At 47.4% G+C, this 13,172-nt stretch overlaps 5 protein-coding genes across 5 annotated transcripts; 2 read left to right on the top strand and 3 right to left on the bottom strand.

The window, feature by feature from the left end:
* Nucleotides 1–256: 256 nt before the first annotated feature.
* UA08_02884 (hypothetical protein) lies at nucleotides 257–2,265 on the bottom strand (the record flags this gene model as incomplete). Its single annotated transcript, XM_020264975.1, has 3 exons — nucleotides 257–544; nucleotides 618–1,226; nucleotides 1,582–2,265. 3 exons carry the CDS (start codon nucleotides 2,263–2,265, stop codon nucleotides 257–259), a joined length of 1,581 nt encoding a protein of 526 aa, XP_020122334.1.
* A 410-nt stretch (nucleotides 2,266–2,675) lies between these two features.
* UA08_02883 (hypothetical protein) lies at nucleotides 2,676–5,812 on the top strand (the record flags this gene model as incomplete). The annotated part of the gene is made up of 4 exons (XM_020264974.1): nucleotides 2,676–2,830; nucleotides 2,892–4,731; nucleotides 5,253–5,615; nucleotides 5,723–5,812. The coding sequence occupies 4 exons, from the start codon at nucleotides 2,676–2,678 to the stop codon at nucleotides 5,810–5,812; spliced, it is 2,448 nt and encodes an 815-aa protein (XP_020122333.1).
* A 582-nt stretch (nucleotides 5,813–6,394) lies between these two features.
* Nucleotides 6,395–7,018, top strand: UA08_02882 (hypothetical protein; the record flags this gene model as incomplete). Its single annotated transcript, XM_020264973.1, has 2 exons — nucleotides 6,395–6,500; nucleotides 6,627–7,018. The coding sequence occupies 2 exons, from the start codon at nucleotides 6,395–6,397 to the stop codon at nucleotides 7,016–7,018; spliced, it is 498 nt and encodes a 165-aa protein (XP_020122336.1).
* Nucleotides 7,019–7,481: 463 nt separating this feature from the next.
* UA08_02881 (hypothetical protein) lies at nucleotides 7,482–9,612 on the bottom strand (the record flags this gene model as incomplete). Its single annotated transcript, XM_020264972.1, has 2 exons — nucleotides 7,482–8,938; nucleotides 9,009–9,612. The coding sequence occupies 2 exons, from the start codon at nucleotides 9,610–9,612 to the stop codon at nucleotides 7,482–7,484; spliced, it is 2,061 nt and encodes a 686-aa protein (XP_020122335.1).
* Nucleotides 9,613–10,475: 863 nt separating this feature from the next.
* On the bottom strand, nucleotides 10,476–11,095 carry UA08_02880 (hypothetical protein; the record flags this gene model as incomplete). Its single annotated transcript, XM_020264971.1, has 3 exons — nucleotides 10,476–10,505; nucleotides 10,581–10,812; nucleotides 10,935–11,095. 3 exons carry the CDS (start codon nucleotides 11,093–11,095, stop codon nucleotides 10,476–10,478), a joined length of 423 nt encoding a protein of 140 aa, XP_020121932.1.
* Nucleotides 11,096–13,172: the final 2,077 nt, after the last annotated feature.

The following is a 13,172-nucleotide window of genomic DNA, read 5'->3' as shown; positions in this document are numbered from 1 at the left end:
CGAACGAGTTCCCCGCCCGCCGCTTGGTCTGCATGTGATTGGGCAATTAGGAAGGGATCTGCCTGACGAATCAGGCGGCATATTACTGATTACTTAAGCAGCCGGCTTAGTCAACTATCTCCGCATTCGTTTTGGGTTGGTTTGATGACTCGCGATATTTCAATTCTAGAAGTTATTTTATTCTTATTCACCTTACTAACTAATATCGCATGTCACCAACCAACTCCGGACATATTCGGTTATATCTGGCTAACGATCAGAGAACTGCAAGGCAGCTAAGAAAGACAGCACCGAAAATGCCCCAGCTAGCAGTTTGCATGGAAACATCAGCGCCACTGGTCGGGCTGCTAGTCGAGGAGCTTGCCGTCGAGCTTGAGGCCGAGCTCGATGACGTGCTCGAGGCCGCTGCACCGTCTGCTTCGGACAAGTTTGCAATGCGTGTAGCGGCTGCTCCAGAGAAAGGCGTTACAGTAAGACCGGTGTTATTTGCACATTGACTGGGATTGTTTGTGCTGGTACTCGAGGAGAAGGTGATATCGGCGCACTGTGAGCGCTGGTCAATACAGGGCGAATTAAGTGAAAGATGAGAAGAAGGGAAGAAAAAGAGAAATTCTTACAGCGAATAGACCGCCACCGGTGTCACCGTCAGTGACTACCTGCAAAGTCGCATCCAGGCCATCAGTCAAATTCACACCAAGGATGGCCGAGTCAAGCGTAATGTTTGGCAGGCAGAACTCTCCAAGACCCGTGGCACCCAGCGTCGGACCTAGGGTGATATTGTAGTTGGTGCTGGGGTCGGAGCCCAAGGCCAGGAGGTAGGAGACGGCAGTTTTGGTGTGATGAAATGTGATATCGATGGCTAGAGAGTCTGCGTCGAGAGCGATCACGGTGCGGTTGGATGAAGGGGTGTTGAAGCCGCCGCAGGGGAAGTTTGGCATGTTATCCTCATTGGCACCGCGTGCAACAGGCCAGTTGAGAGTGAAATGGGCCGACGCGACGGACGCCAGGGAAACGAGACTTAGGAAGAAGGCACGCATGTTGATGCTGATGTATGATGATGCTGATGCTGATGATGCAAAGAGGCACGACAAGACACGCGATACAACTGGATGAAGGTCTGTGGAAAGTGCATGGGGGGAGAGTTTTGGCTTATGAGAGATCTTGTATCTTGGGTGCTTGGCAACCAAGTAGCCTTCGATGGGCTCTTTCCAGGTCGATTCAATTTGCTACGACGATGAATCAGGCAGGTGCTAGAGCCCGGACTCTGGGCATAATCATATGTTGGAGGACGGCCCATGTTCCGCCGTAGTAGATTGCTCTACAACAGGCCATAGTAAGGGAATACACATGTCTGAAGGCTTTACGTCCATGGCGAGTTGCGACAATTTTCAGCGGCGATGGAAATCTGCTCATTCATGCGCACGCTAAACCCAACTCGGCAGGGCTACCCGTGGGACTAGGCCGAAAGCGGCTTAGAAAGGGCATGGCGGGTGAGCTTAAAATGAACGCATCGGAAGAGGAAAGAGCCGCCGCATGCATTGCCGACTATGTATGGAGTAACAAGTTATGTACAAGACTGACTGCTGCTAATGCTCGTTCCAGTGCACAATGTGTCGGCCCACGGCCAACTCTCCGAGAAATACGCCTGCCAGCACAGACATGAAATAGCCCACGTTCATCGTCATGACCGCCAGCATGCTGTGGATCTTCAATTAGCCCTGGGACGGGAAGAAAGAGGAGGGGCATGCAGTAGTCCTTGGGGAGAGGGTGGGCATACAGCAGATAGCTTACTCCAGTGACAACAAATGCCAGACACGCTCGAGGGAAGTCAACGCTAAGCCGCCATGGCTGCGTTTCTGTCGCGACTTGGCGCACAACTCGGACCGTCTCATCGACACCTTGACATGTGAGGACTCCGGTCTTGACATTGTCATTGTTGTTGTTGTTTTCTGGATCCATATTGCCAAGGCCGGATTCAGGCTTTTGGCCCGCGACAATCACATATCGCCGGTCAAGGGCGATAGCTAGCCACCTTCGCTCCATGCTAGCTTTGAACGCCATCAGGCATCGGCCGATAATGCCAAGGACAATCAGGAAAATACATGTGCCCGCATACTGGCCGGAGGTGCTTGGCGTCCACGAGGATGAGAATAGAGGGGTGGTGTGGCTGTTGGTAAAGACCATCTCCATAGTCATCATGCTCATGCTGGTGGATGTGCTCGCGCTGGCTGAGGTCGAGCTCGAGGACATGCCTGACATGTCCATTTTGTAGTATCGACGATGAGTATTAAAATCGAGTATCAGGGGAATCGAAGTTGTAGTAGTAGCGATGACCGCGAGGACGTGAAGGCAAGCAGGGTACAGTATATACGGCCGATAAAAAGCCCGTGGAATAGTGAGAAAAAGAATAAAATAGAAGGGAGAAGGGAAAAAAAAAATTAATTGAATACGTGTACCGCCGTAAGCAGAATATAAGGTCTGGACTGTTGTTTTAGTGGACAAAAATAAACTTGCATCGCATTCGGAGTGCGCAAGTTTTTAGTCAGCAGCGTCGAGGGAAAGAACGTCCGACGGATCTGTCCGCCTCAGGCCATGATGCCGTCTGCTCTTTTCTTCTGTTGTTCTGTGTTTGCAGAATTCTCTCCTTTTAATTGATATGGTCTGAATCGCCCAGCATGGACATGTCGGAGATGGACATGGGCAGTATGTCCACTGGCGTGGGCATACCGACCTTTTTCCAGTTTCAGAAGTACTACTGGGCTGTCGTTGGAACAGTCATTGCCATTGCAACAGTGGCCAACGTGCTGAATCGACTTCTTGCTCAACAACGGTGAGTCTGACCAAGAGTTTAATTCCGTGAGAGGTTGTGCAGTATGCTGACGGTAGAATAGACTCCACGACAAATCAGATACGCCATCCAAGCCAAAATCCATATTTTTCCAAACATATGCAACGATTACTGCGACCACCAGGGAACTTGGCAATGCGGCCTTGCAGCCCATCAATCTAAAAGGCCATACGCTGCGTCTAGCTCCTCTCGGCCCTGTGTCTCTGATGTTAGCCAACTTGGTGACCATCATTGTTATGATGTTCTACGGCTTTGATACCGAGAACTGGCTGAACTGGGAAGATATTGGATATAGAGCAGGGTTCATGTCCATTTGCCAGCTACCTCTGGTCATTCTACTGGCTGGGAAGCAAAACATCATCGGTTTATTGACCGGAACTAGCTATGACTACCTAAACTGGTACCATCGTTGGGTTTCTCGGACCCTGTGGCTCTCAGCTACGATTCACATGGGCTTCTGGTTTCGAGACTACGGCAAATACGACTATATCGTAACCATGATCAAAACAGATTACTTCACACAACATGGCTTTGCTGCATGGTGCGTTCTAACATTCATTTTCCTCACCTCGTTTGCCCCCGTGCGCAGGTGGAATTATGAGTTCTTCGTTATTCAGCATATTGTGACCATGGCCGGTTTCTTGGCTGCCGTATATCTGCATGCTCCGGGTGAAGTCAGATTTTGGGTTTGGATTCCGATTGGCTTTGTGTGCTTTGACCGCTTCGTGCGAATACTGGTGCTGGCATTTGCCAATCTCTCTATTGTCCACTTTTGGTCGAACCAGCAAAGACCGTTGTTTGCCAACAAGGCCACATTTACTCCTCTCCCTGGCAATGTCACCCGCATCACTATACCAAATCCCCTCATCAACTGGAACCCTGGACAGCATGTGTTTTTGGGCTGTCACTCGATAGCGCCTCTTCAAAGCCATCCTTTCACCATCATGTCGATTCCATCGGATAATAAGCTTGAGTTTCTTGTGCGCGCCGAAAAGGGTGGCACCCGTCGGTTTTTCCGATCTGCGACTAAACACAACGCCTTGCTTGGAGAAACGCAGTCTACAGAGAAGGTCAAACGCACAGTGTTTATAGAAGGCCCTTATGGAGCTGTACGGTCCTTACGTCAATTCGACAGTGTTGTCCTCTTGGCCGGGGGCATGGGCTGTACCTATACCCTGCCTCTGATGCGAGATATTGTGCATGCCTGGAAGCTGGAATCCCAGAGTGCAGGTACACTCGGTTCAAAAATATCGTCCATGGCGCCAGAGCGATTGGCCACAACAAAAAGAATTCGCTTCGTCTGGGTGATCAAGTCACGCAGTCAGCTTAGCTGGTTGGAGACAGAATTGCAGTCGGTGCTACAAGATTTGCAGAATTTCCGACAACAATACCGTGAAACGGACAAGGAGATTGAAATCAGCATCTACTTGACCTGTGATGAAAGCCTGGAGAGGCCCATGGTTGTACAGCATCCTTTTACCATGGCAACACATGAAGACAATTCGCGAGATATAGAAAAGGGAGGCAGTCCTGATGAAAAAGTCGTCCAAGCCGAGAACGTCGTAGTAAGATCTGGCTCTCCATCATCCGGATCAACAGATGCAATCCAGGACACAGGCTGCGGTGTCAAGAAGACATGTTGCTGCAGCACGGTAATTGAGGACGAGGATGACATCTCATCCATGCCACAATGCACATGTTCCGGTCCAGCGGCGTCAAATACAGTGGCTGGGGCAGAAAAGCAAAAGGAAACTGCCTTATCATCGTCATCGACCTCTTCACTAACAGACCTGAAAGGGTTTAAAACATTGGCTGGTCGACCACACCCACGATCTATCATCGGTAACGTTCTCGAGCGGGCCCAAGGGGAGAGTGCAGTGGTGGTATGCGGACCACGCGGGTTTGCTGCAGATGTGCGACATAGTGTGGTGTCTTTGAGCGATGAGCGAGCAGTGCATAAGGGTACAGGGGCGCAAGGGATATATCTCCATATCGAAAATTTTGGGTGGTGAATAATAGCATTCGTCGTTGAATTGTATATAGTTCATATTTATCCCAGAATCGACGAGCCATAGATAAATACATAAAGCCATATGTTGCCCTGGCAGCCGGCGCTAGCTCACGTGATTACTCTGCTCCACCATGACGTACCCATTCTTCTTCATGCATCCTCATGCAACGACTTTGACTCACCAACAATTAATTTATCTATCTCACGTTTAACATTTCCCACAGAAAATATTCAAATCCAAAAAGAAAAGAAAAGAAAAAAAGCTAAACAAAATGTTCCGAATTGTACGTCTCATCCTTTAGACCCCCGGAAAGAAGCCAATGACTCTTCAAAAGCCGACGTAATCCAATACATTTATTCATTGATTGCTAACACAACACCAAAAAAAACCAGCACAAAACCCTCGACATAATAACCCTCTTCCACAAACCCACCGTCCAAAGCTCAACACGCGTCCTCAACCTCCTCCGCACCGCATCCGCACATGCCTCGGAAGTCGCAAATGCCACACTAGACCAAGCCAGCGACGTTTCTTCTACTTCTTCTTCGACAGCGTCATCATCAAAAAAGCAAATCCCGCTGCGCGACGATTTCGAAATCGAGGTTACAGAGTCGTTGCCTACGCCGGATCAGCTTAGTACTATTATTGATTATTTGGGTAGTAAGGGGGTGCGGGCTTCGGCTGTGGTGGAGGGGGCGGCGAGTAAGGAAGATGCGTTGAAGAAGTTGAGTGAGAGTGGGTTTGTGAGGCCGATTGTATGTGTTGATTGATTTCCCCTATTCATTTTCTTTTCTTTTCTTCCTCCCCCCCCCCAAGTGTATAAGGTTGACATGTGGTTTAACTGACTGGTTCGTGTTTATAGGTCGTTGACTGGAATAATGGCCGTGCTGTGGTTGGCGAGAATCAGTCCGAGATATTACGATTGTTGAGGAAGGAGGATGACTCGATATGAGGAACGAGCTGAATCATATCTTTTCTGCCACTTTGTACCTTTTGTCTTGATCATGAGCACGAGCATGTGGAAATCTGAAAACTCGCCACTCCAATTTCCAAACTAAATTAGTCACCACCATCTTCTTTCTTATTTTATTTCTTTCGTGTGTCAATCCCGAGGAGTATTGTAGCATAGCATAGATGTTAATACACAGAGCGATCAAGTCAGAAGAAATCATGCTATTACCTTCCAATCTGGCCGAGTACAAGTCCATGACCAAGACCCAGAAACCTAGGGAGGCTCGTTTCTGGACGGAGATAATCTTGATATCTGAGTAACCCTTATATCCGATGCGATATTGCCTTGTCACTATTCGTCTACGTAATGTCTTGGTCAGTCTGATCTAAGGTAATCCGCTGAAATACGAATCTGATCTTTAATCCTATAGACTTATACAGTTTATCTCTCTGTCTCGGGCTGAGCTGAAGCCGCGGTATTATTAGGTGTATAGGTATATAAGGAGTAAGGATGTCAGTCTTTAGATAAGACAGACGCCCTCCTTTTCTCTTTCAAGTCGAAAACTACTACATATACTACAGAATGGAAATCCCAGACCGTCCCGTGAGCTTCGTGCCCGCCAAAGCAGGCGATGTGCTCACCCTAGGAACGATGACACTACGGGTGATGGAAGATGGATCGAACACGGGTAAATCTTCATCCGGGGGTCCCCTATATACATATATATATATATATATATCCAATCTATACACATCAGCATCCATGTGGTGTACCTAGGTACTATCATCAGAAAAACCAGCTGACTAGTCCGCAGACATGCGCCTCAGCAGCGTCGAACTCATTGTGCCCCCAAACACGCGCGGACCACCACCACACTGGCACGAAATGCACGACGAAACCTTCCTAATCACCAAGGGCACAATACGCTTCCACATACCTCCAGCTGGGCCAGACGGAAAACGAAAACCGGCCGAAATCATAGACGCACAAGCTGGCGATTATGTGGTTGTGCCGACTAGAAGTCCGCATACATTCTCGAATCCGACGGATGCTGAGGCACGGTTTTTCAACACTTTTACGCCCGCCTTCTATATCAATTACTTCAAGTTATTGGCGGAGTTGAGTGACGAAGCGAGGCCGCTTACAAAGGAGGCAAATCAGCGGGCTATGGCTTACTATGCTACGTTGCCGGTGCCCGAGATGTGATTATTCCCAGCTTTCTGCTTCGATATCCGGAATGTATTGAAGGGAAGAGGAGCATATTGCGGGGGGAAAAATGATATGGAGTAAAACATTGATGAAATAATCTCTAAAGAATCATACTCATACATGCATACATACATACTGAGAAGAAACAGAACAAGACGGGCATCTGACAAATGCTTCGCAGAGATAAAAAGAAAACAAACCGGGGTAGTCCCTTGTACCAACAAGTCAAAAACCTGTATGTGTCGGTGTCGGTGATAGGTTATTAATGTATGTATGCAATGGCTTGAAAGAAAACAGAAAGGAGAACCGCAGTGTCGGATATACTCATAGCGCAATAAACATCGAGTAATTAAGAATTGCTTCGAAACCAGAAAAAGAAAATAACAACGACTGGGTAACATTGAGCCTGCTCTATATTGAACCCCCTAACAGAGAAGAAACAGAAAGAAAAAAAAGGAGGTTAAAAAATCGTGCCGAATGTGCCATCCGTGAGAATGGATTTTCTGGGACTGCCTTTGCCATCTTCCACAGCTGGTTTGCGATGTCTGTTCAAGTTAGTTGCTCGTTTATCGAAATTCGTAGGGTATGTAAGGATAAAATACCTAAAAGTAAATCCAACAAACAATCCCTTGCCCATCTGGTCCTCCCGCTCGGCCATTTCTTCTAATTGCCGTTGCTTGTCGTGCACCTCTTTATATTTGGCCATGTCTGCTTCATTGGTGAAATCATCAAAATAGCCTGCATCAGTTTCCGAGTCCAGCTCCGGAACGAACGGCGCCATGCGCTCTCGTAGTTTACTGAAGTCTACTTCGGCAAAGTACTCATGCTCATGAATTTGTTGGATGTTTTTGAATCGTGTCTCCTTGGCCGCCACCAGGCGTGTAATCAAATCCCAGGTTCGGCGAGACAGAAAATAGTTAGGATCCTCATATTGAGGCTTCCGCAGTACCTTTTGCCAACGCTTCAGGTTCTGCCATGTCTCGTCGACAGTAGCACCCGAAAACGGAGGGTACCCGGCCAGTGCTTCGAACAGCATGCAGCCCAAACTCCAGTAGTCCACAGTGAAGTCATAATCCTGGCCTTTCAAAACTTCTGGTGCCATGTAGTCAGGCGATCCTACTATAGAGTTGGCATAGTTGACGTCGCGTTCTCTCAATGACCGGTAGCCTTCACGTCGTTCGGCCGCTGTGCGCTGTTCGGTCGGTCGTCCAAACGGAACTGGCGTGTTGCCTACTTCTTCCAGCTTAATGCGCATCGATTCTATCTTTACGGGGTTTAGCATGCCTGCAGCCAAGCCGAAGTCAGTCAACTTGACGTGCCCAGTGCCATCGATCAAAAAGTTCTCTGGCTTTAGATCCCGGTGGATGTATCCTAGATTGTGCAAGGCATCCACACAACTAAACATCTCGGCAATATAGAAACGCGCATGGCGATTATGTAGGACACCCGTGTTGTTAAGTAGCGTTCGAAAGTCACCACCAGGAACATACTCCATCGCAAGGTAGATCTGTTGCTCGTCTTGAAAGGCGTACAGGAGCTTGACCAGCCAGTCACTCTTGGCAGCAGTCAAAATGTCGCGCTCAGTCAAGATATGGCGAATCTCATCGAGTTTGAAAAGCAGCTTTTTGCTCATGACTTTCAATGCACAAACCTCGCGTGTGTCTTTTTTCTGTGCTAGATAGACTTGTCCATACCCGCCTTGGCCGACTTGAGTAAGGATGTGAAAGTCACCTTGGCGCAGGCGAGTTCGTCGTCTGCGAAGGTTAGCACGTTCACGACCGAGATATCTCTGAAGCTCATGCTCATATTCTTCAACGGGTGTATGTGGAGGCGCGGGGTGGGCGGCCTTGAATGCGTTATATCGAGTTTGGCGGTGGTGTACATAGCTGAGGATGTCGAAGTAGTGATCAAGGAAGTCTGTACCAACATTAGAAGACAGGTTTCTCTAGAAGACAACAATGACATTGACAATGGCCAACCAACTTACATAATTGCGTCACGTTGGCCAGTCGCTTGACCTTGGGCATTTGAAGCTTTTCAAGGTCTTCCGGAGTCAACCCACGAAGCGTCTGATTCTGGGCCCTCCGCACACTTTCCATGTCCCGTTGTTGATATTGCTCGAGTCGAGACACGGCAGCGGAATTAGCATTCAGCCCTAGGTCTTTGCCCAGGCGTGGTATATTGGGCGGGTTGTTTTCCTTGTTCGATCGGCGCGTCGGGCTACCAGGGGCCGATGAATAGACATCCTGGTGGATCACGCTGCGATTGAAATCTTCCAACACCGACAGCCCCTTGCCAGGAGAGCCTGCCGTTCCAAAAGCCGACTTGGTGGGGGAAGACGGCGCCAGCTTCATCGCCTTGTCAAAGACACCAGGCAGATTCAGAGCCCCAGGGGGCAGTTTGTTCTTGCTAGGACTGCCAACGGGGGTCTGCATGGGGCTCGTGAACTCATTAGGATTGTGGGTGGGCGTTGAGGGACGGTCGTAGTTCTCCTGGCTGGCGCGCGTATGGAGGAGCGGGGGCGGATTGGGCAGTTGGAGGGCGCCCAACTTTGAAGGCGATTCCGCGATGAATTCGCCGCCAGCAGCCATGATGATATTGAAGTCGCGGTTATCGACACGGCTATGCTATGTTGTGAGTTGTTATTAGCTTTGGCCGCGCAACAGGGCGGCGGTAGGAGAGCAGCTGGTTGAGTGGCGGGGCGAGGAGCATATGCCGATTGATCAACAATAGACAGACAGACAGACAGACAGACAGAACAGTCAACGCTGGGAGAATTGAGAGATGGCAAAGGCAGCGAGCACAAAAACGAGAGGGAGCATTTGAAGCAAGCAGGTGTTTGCAGGAGGCAAGCAAGGAAAGAGTAGCAGACAGCGAGAAGAAGGCAGGAAGGGAGCTCTGCAGAGTGTGCTCCATCGGGCAAGTACCGACGCACTGACGCCGCGGCAGTGCCTGAGGCGCCCCGGGATCACCTGGTTGCCCCGGAAACCTGAGATTTCAGGCCCTTCAGCCAGCCAGCCAGCCTTGTGGATGCTCAGCGCCCCTTGCTGAGCCACATTAATCTATCGACTCGATTCGATTTCTTGTTTTTATTATGGACTATGACGAGCAGGCTGCGATCGCTCTAATTTACCGAGATCGTCATCGCCAGCATATCCACACGCGGAAACTAGCGTCCATACATTGTGTCAACAATCCCAAAACAAAGAATCAAGCTTATTTTACACAATGAATAAAGCATTCTGAAGAACCAGCTACCTACTACAGTGTGTGTAAATGCTTTGAACAGACTGCTGGGGTCAGCATGTATGTATGTTAGGTCTACTGTTGACTCGGAAGAATCCGAAGTATATAATTATTGGGGTAGTCTAGCAAATATTCAACTAGTGCCAACTAATAATTGTGTAATATCCTAAATATGCATTATAAATCTTCAACATTAAATCCCAAACACTCAAGCAGCACCCTCCTTACGCTGGCCGGTCTATAGAAGAAAAGCAGTCAGCACATCTTTATATCTTGAAAGATAATGATATAACTCGATCCGGACAACACATACGTAGAAAGCCAAGCCATAGGACGGCGTGGTGAAAGTAATCTTTGAGCCCTTGGGGAAATAAAAGACATCGCCAGGCTTAGCGGTGACTTTCTGGCCTGTCTCGTCCGAGATCTCAAATTCGCCTTCTAGGATAATCTTCATTTCGTGGTAGGTGTACTCGTAGACGAGCGGAGTGCCTTTCTCGAGGCGGTAGAGGCCGCATGAAACAGGTTTTTCGGGGTCATTACGTTCGCTGTGAACAGAGTTTAGCTTATCAACTTTTGAATAGAACTGTTCTTCTTTCTTTCAATTGGCAACGAATAGATTTTCAATTGAATGAATTCCGGACTAGAGACGCTGTGTTGATGTTCATACCTGGTAGCAATATCACCCAAAAAGGCATTCTCATTCGCAATCAGTGGCGGCTTGAAAGTGCTCTGAGCCTGGCCAAAGTAATTCATCGCAATGGGACCCATCTTGGCTTCTGTAGTAGCTGTGGTGTTGTTGTTGGATACGCGACTCAAAATACTACCCATGATTCGTGAATTGAGGATCTATATATACACCCGTGGACGTATGGAGTAATTAAGAGAGACACGAAAGATGAGATAATGGAGATAGATACAAAGTCTAAGTCGTCATAAATTAAAAAATTTTTCAGAAGGGAAACTTGTTCCTCTTTATGTATGATAAATGATTGCTAGCTGGTCATATAGAAGCTGCCTACATAGGCAATTGAACAGCTACTTGTAAGAGGGTATGAAACCCGGAATGACGGTACGTACATATGGACGAGGGTCCGTTTACTTCAAGCGCGTAGCGTTTGGAGTAATCAAGAGCTCTATCTATAGAGTGAGCCAGTTACCTGATCTAGACTGGTAGATAAGGAAAGATACAGCAGTAGGTTCTGGATTGATCTACTCCAATTCCGTAGTTACATAGGTAGGTAGTGCGGAGGTATAGATCCATGAGGAGAATTATTGTACTATTTGTACGGTCTATCAATCTGCTACCTGTCTCATGACTTCCCCCCTCCCCCAATTAAATCAAGTATCTACCTATATCCGTTTATATCCATGGAAGTTGATTGAAAAAATAACTTCAATACCTATAGCCTTCGCGAATGCTTTTTACACACGGCGATTTACAGACACAGTTTCCCCTCACGGAAAACCAACAAATAAGCAATACGTATACATATACACTAACTAAAATTTATGGGCCAAATTATATAAGCTCTTACCATTCAAGTCAAGGATCCATAAAAACGAATACAAACGAGCAATGGATCTTTTTTCCTATTTTGGAAAGCAAACCTCGCCGCGAACCGTGTCCCGATGCGGTTTAGTGGCATGCAGTTGCCCTAATTCCTCCTCTGTATCGGTTTTTCTACATACGTACACCCCCTCCTCTACGTGACAATAGGTACACCACCCCCCCTTTTTTTTTTTTTTTTTTTTTTTTGTAGAGCTCACACAGCTTTCCGTGATGATAGTTAGTACGTACACAGCGAAGTTGACACCCTTCATGAGGATTTCTATATTTGCGAGGTAGATTCCTATATGAGTTACTTCAAGGTCCTCTCTCTATACATCAATAACCTCGCTATATACCCGGATAAAAACAAACTTTCCTAGGTGTGTCGCTGGAAGATGTCTACGCCTTTTTACCCAATATCGCACTGTATTCCACGCATACTGCCTTGCTCTGCATCTATGTTTGTATTCTTTTTCCCTCGCTGGATCAAACAAGCTAGTCAGTTTCCTTGCACCTTGTGTATATACCTTAGCCATTCAATTTCCCTAGGAATTACTCATCTCCCCTCATCTGGGGGGCGTATCTCCCTCTATCCCTTTCTTACCTAGGGCAAATTAGAATAAGCTAGGCAACTAAGTCCCAACTCGCTTCAAGAACAAACAGCTACTAGCTAGGCAACTTTAACTAGAACTGGTGCCTCTTCATACTACCAGCATACTAATCTAGTCTGTTCATTTTAAATTTCCCGTTTAGCGCGGCTAGAGGTTTTGCGTGAGTATGTGTGGATAGTGGCATGATCAGAAAATCGATTGGTGAGTAGTGCTTAGTCTCTTTTAGATCACTGGACTGTTTCCTTTTCTCTCTCTCTCTCTCTTTTTTTTCTATTTTGGAGACCTACTTACTTTTTCTACTAATGTTCTCACATATTTTCCCTTAGGATTAAGGAGGCTTGCGTGATTGTCATTTATAATCTCGTCTTCAGCGGCAGTCCTTTCTACCCCCTCTGTTTGAGCCTATTCTTCTATATAGGTATGTAGACTGGATCTATAATACTTCTACAATCTCCCTCCTTTCCCCCCGCCCTTCTCTCTCTTTCTTCTCTAATTCCACTTTACTGACCCTTTCTTACAAACAGCCAAAGCCGAAAGCAGATATAAACAGGTACCTACTTTCGTCCGTTATTTCCTTACTTCCCCGCCTTCTGCGCTCACAACGATATGAAAGAACCCAAAAAAAACTCATATTTCCTAAATTCCAGAGCTACTTTTCTTTTCTTTGAAATTTAAAGAAAACCATCAACCGAAAATCCAAGAGGAAACAGGAAGCACGCCCAATGCAGAAAACCATCACTAGAAC

The sequence above is a fragment of the Talaromyces atroroseus genome (genome assembly GCF_001907595.1).
Source record: "Talaromyces atroroseus strain IBT 11181 chromosome Unknown scaffold_2, whole genome shotgun sequence".
NCBI classification, from domain to species: domain Eukaryota; kingdom Fungi; phylum Ascomycota; class Eurotiomycetes; order Eurotiales; family Trichocomaceae; genus Talaromyces; species Talaromyces atroroseus.
The sequence above is the reverse complement of the archived record's forward strand: the minus strand, read 5'-3'. Positions and strand labels throughout refer to the sequence as shown.